At 39.1% G+C, this 4,685-nt stretch overlaps 1 protein-coding gene across 2 annotated transcripts; it reads left to right on the forward strand.

The window, feature by feature from the left end:
* Positions 1-611: 611 nt before the first annotated feature.
* On the forward strand, positions 612-4,334 carry LOC146516681 (uncharacterized). Of its 2 annotated transcripts, XM_085163238.1 has the most exons (4): positions 613-1,771; positions 1,857-1,938; positions 2,197-2,529; positions 2,886-4,334. In XM_085163238.1, exons 2-4 carry the CDS (start codon positions 1,878-1,880, stop codon positions 3,272-3,274), a joined length of 783 nt encoding a protein of 260 aa, XP_085019364.1. In that variant the 5' UTR covers positions 613-1,771; positions 1,857-1,877; the 3' UTR covers positions 3,275-4,334. The 2 variants fall into 2 exon arrangements, with proteins under 2 accessions (XP_085019363.1, XP_085019364.1); XM_085163237.1 differs by having other exon boundaries at positions 612-1,938.
* The last annotated feature ends 351 nt before the right edge of the window (positions 4,335-4,685 follow it).

A 4,685-nucleotide genomic window follows, 5' to 3' on the forward strand; every position in this document is an offset into this window, starting at 1 on the left:
ACAGTACTCAGGTAGGCTGAGTCCAAAATTGTGACAAAAAAAATATTCTCACACCATTTGACCACTAGCAAGCTGAACCATTGATACAAGGCATGATGGATCCAGACTTTCATGCTGTTCATGCCGAATAACACTTACAGACCAAGCAACATTTTTCCAATCATCTGTTGTCGAGTTGTAGCCTCAGTTTTTTGTTCTTAGCTGACAGGAATGATTTAGTTTCAAGGTTCAACTTGTTGGGTATTAAGAGATGCTCATGTCTTGTATGTAACAAGTGGTTATTTTGGTTACTTTTGCCTCCCCACAAGGTTCATAAGCGTTTTATCTAGAGAACTGGATACTTTCTCTTTTTTGGACACCATTCTCTGAAAATCCCAGAGATGGTTATGTGGGAAAATCCCATTAGGTTGTCTGGGACCAACAACCAGCAGGTCTGAGTTGCTGTGATGTGATTGGTTCTGATTGGATCTGTTTTGACATGTAGTTGCAAAGGCGTACCTAATGAAGCAATTGTATAAAAGGCATCTTGATTTTTGTGTATTAATTCAATTTTTTAGCTGGGTTACACAACTGTGAGCAGTATTTCTCCTTTTTTTTTTTTTTTTTGCTCTTAGCAAATTGGTAGGAAAAGTGAGCACAGTGTCAAAATTAAGATTGGATCTCTCCGCTTAATAATTAAACTAAAAATTATACCACAAAAGCTTTAAGTTCGTCCATAATGAAACCATATCTATGAAATCTCGTTATCATGCACACTTTCTGGACATTGACAGGGCCTTTTAGGAGATACTACACGAAATTGTGCAAAACACCAAATATATATTTGTGATAATAAATCTTGCAAGAGGCAGAATTTATTAGCACAAATGATGATAAATCTTTTGATAATAAATCCTTTTTTTTTAACTCGCACAGTAGGCTTTCATTCATTTACTCCTTCTGTTTTCTTTATTCAGCAAAACAAGAAATATAGTACACACGAGTAGTGGTTTTGGTCTTTTTCTGCTGAATACAAGTTATGTATTGTTATTAAAGCTGGAAAACAGTATTTGCCACTGATGTGCAAAATCACTTATTTACCATCTCTGTGCCCGGTTAAGGTAAGTGACCAGCGGATGTCAGTAACTTGTGACTTTCCCATGATGACATAACAGCTTTAAATAACATGACTCATTACTTTACAGTGACACACAATGAAGTCCTTAACAGAGTGAAAGTGGCTCTTCACACCATAATAGCTTACAATAAAGCATTTCCCCTGGGGTTGGATGAACAGAATTAAACAGGGATAATGACCGCATGGGAAAAAATCTATATCAGAGATGAATGCAGCAAAATGAAGCTACAGAAGATTGCTGAAGCACATCAAAGAAAGTCAGACAATTCTCAGATTGTGGTGGCTTTTTCTGCTGTATGAATAGGTCTTCATTTTGTCTCATTTTGTCTGTTCTTTTCACTACTGACACACTCACACACACTCACACAGAGAAATACGACACTTCCTTTCCAGTCTCACTGTTGTTTAGATTTCAACACCACGCCTTTCGCAGGGATACGGCTTCAGCCTTCCTGGTAATTCCACTTAAAAGTAATGATTAACTTCATATCTTCTGAAGTCTGAGGCGGCATATGCAGAATTTATTGATGAGCCAAAAGGACTGTGGGATCACAAGCTCTGAATAAGAGCTCAGGAGAAGCAGCAGTTCTCGAGAGGTCAGTTTGGTGAACAACAAGACTTAACAGACATCTGGTTGATGAATCCGGCTTTAAGGTCAGCCTTCCATCCGGTCTGCAGGAAAACACCTAGTGTGCATTTACCGAGAGCTAATTAGGTTTGATGGTTCTCTATGTTACAGAGAAATGTGAAAGATTTGACAATGGGATTCACAGCATTGCACACGCTCTGGCTTCTGACTGCATTTGCTTTTACAACACAAGGTATGTGAAATTACTAAACTATACTAAATTACTATAAATTAGTATTTGCTGAGTAGAGTTTGAAATATCTGCAACAACTGTTTTGCAGCTTTTGATCATATGAACTTATCTGAACTATAAATCAAAATCTAAGTCAGTGTAAAAGGGTGAATATTCTAATAAAGATGTAATAATGGTGTGATGGCGTTACCTCCTCCAACTTTAAGACACAAAAAAACGAAACGTGAAACATTTCTTTGTCTGTATCTTTATCTGCAGAGTTGGTGAAACTAAGAGTTAGTCCCAAGATTACCGCAGAGTGTGGCGAGCAAGTTACCCTCAACTGCAACACATCCTCGGTTCATCATGGAATATCAATCAAACTTATGCAGTGGTTCCAAGAGGAAACACTTTTGTGTTCTGTGGACAGTAAAGGGATCACTACTGAACTCCACAGAGCATCTCTGAGTAACTTTACCTGTGAATACGAAGATGGACGGCTGTCACTAATCTTCAAAATGATGCTCCCTCCAGAGAGCGGAAAAAAATACACGTGTAAGCAACGCTCCAACAGAGGAGCACTCAATGAATCTACTAAAGTGGAGTTACAAGGTCAGAGTTCTCCAGTTTAATTTTCCTATTAAAGCAAATTATAATATTGCAGAGTAATATGTTTAAACTTCAGTTTTATTACAAAACACATTTTTACTTTGCTTTTGCATTGCAGTCTTCTTTTTTGCCTCTGCTTCCAAATTTACCAGAACACATATCAGACCAAATACAAAGAAAATGCATTTAAACACAAATGTTAATAATTAAGTAAATGTTAAGCAAATGTTTCCTTGTGATTCATCTGACAGCAAAGATTGGCGTAGGATTTGAATAGTTTCACGTGCTAAATGAGATTATTGAATGATGCGGTGTACGTCGAGTGCATTTTAAAACCTTTCTCGTGGTTTTCCCTGCAGAGTGTGGTGGGATCGCGGAGGGTAAATTAACGACCACGGGACCTGTGTGCACCTTCAAGCAAGTCTACCCAGATGGAAATGTCCACTGGTTCCACGGCTCCCGCAACCTCTCAGATGGATCTCTGAAACAGTACACTGGAAAAAGTGTGGACAAACAAGGCTGGCTTACTATCCACAGTTACCTGGAGCGGAACAGTTCACACGGGCCTTACAACTGCTCCTTGAAGAGCACCGTGTCTGACAGATACATCGCAAGTATGTTGATACAGAATCCTGAACCCCAGAAGAGCACTAGAGCAACACACTCCAACGGCAACAGAGTTACAGCCCAAGAAAGTACCAGGACACTTTATTGCCTTTTAATCTTACTTCCAGTTATATTTAAATAATGGAATTCCCACATCACGGAGTGTCACCAATTCAATTCAATTCAATTCAATTTTATTTATATAGCGCCAAATCACAACAAAAGTCGCCTCAAGGCGCTTCATAGATACAGAGAAAAACCCAACAATCATATGACCCCCTATGAGCAAGCACTTTGGTGACAGTGGGAAGGAAAAACTCCCTTTTAACAGGAAGAAACCTCCGGCAGAACCAGGCTCAGGGAGGGGCGGCCATCTGCCGCGACCGGTTGGGGTGAGAGAAGGAAGACAGGATAAAAGACATGCTGTGGAAGAGAGACAGAGGTTAATAACAGATATGATTCAACACAGAGAGGTCTGTTAATACATAGTGAGCGAGAAAGGTGACTGGAAAGGAAAAACTCACGGAGTGTCACCAGACATGGGGGATATGAGGAGGCATGAATCAATGATTAACACTGATTAGAAGCAACAAGGTACTGAGACTTATGGATTTTTTTGTCAAAACCAGGGCGTCGAGAATCAGATTAAGTGAGTCATCTTGCGTAATCCAAAGGCTTATCTTTCTTTCTTTGTGCTATTGGCTGACATGAACAAGAAAATTACACACCACAGTGAGGTGATAAGAAGACAGCCAGTAATCATAACAGTATAAAATGTGTTGTTGTTTGGCTTCAATGGAGGCTAGGAGAGAAATGCACAGTGGTTTCACGGATCTTTTTAAAAACACAAAGAGATGTATAAATGGAAACACTCTCAGGGAAAATGCACTTTCTTATAATTGCTAAAGTGATTAAAAAGTCTGTACTGGTTCAGTTTAATCAGCAGCTATAAACCTTTCCATGGATGTTTTTTTTCTCAAGCATGTCCAGCACTGTCATCTGTGTAAAATTTCTCTATGAATGAAGACCATAAAAGGCTCTTTGTTAGATTTATTTCAGAAAGACAGAACTGTCATGTAGCAAAACCCCCTTTTCTTTCACTCAAGCAATAAATCTGTCTAGAGTTTATGGACAGATGCTGCCCCCTGGTGATATGTGCTGCGAATTGGAAGTAGCTGCTTTAGGAACCATTTGGGAGCAATATGTTTTCATTCAACGGGCTGATTTACCACACTTTGCACCAGCCTGGTAAACATAGGCAATTTAGTTCAGAATCATTAATTCCAGGTGAGAGCTGATCGATAGAAAGTAAATCAAATAACAAAATAGTTACATCACAGGAAAGCACAGGAGAAAATGTTGTGGTAATTTCACTTGCTGTCAGACTTAAACAATGGAAATCACAAAAAAAATAAAAATACAGACACGGGGGTGAAGCAATGAAGTTTTGAGATTCATGGGGTTTGTTTGTTTGCTTGTTGTTTTTTGAGGGGGGGAGGGGGTGTGTGTGTGCCAAAAACACCAGTCTCAGTTTCAAATGACTGTTGACAGTG

The sequence above is a fragment of the Neolamprologus multifasciatus genome, chromosome 6, assembly GCF_963576455.1.
Source record: "Neolamprologus multifasciatus chromosome 6, fNeoMul1.2, whole genome shotgun sequence".
In the NCBI taxonomy this organism is placed as follows: domain Eukaryota; kingdom Metazoa; phylum Chordata; class Actinopteri; order Cichliformes; family Cichlidae; genus Neolamprologus; species Neolamprologus multifasciatus.

What these genes read in the sequence shown, in the direction of transcription:
- LOC146516681 (XM_085163237.1), top strand. Translation starts at nt 1,848, where the DNA reads ATGTTACAGAGAAATGTGAAAGATTTGACAATGGGATTCACAGCATTG. An exon ending in ATTTGCTTTTACAACACAAG is followed by an intron (nt 1,939 to 2,196) that starts GTATGTGAAATT and finishes CTTTATCTGCAG; the next exon opens with AGTTGGTGAAACTAAGAGTT. An exon ending in TACTAAAGTGGAGTTACAAG is followed by an intron (nt 2,530 to 2,885) that starts GTCAGAGTTCTC and finishes TTTTCCCTGCAG; the next exon opens with AGTGTGGTGGGATCGCGGAG.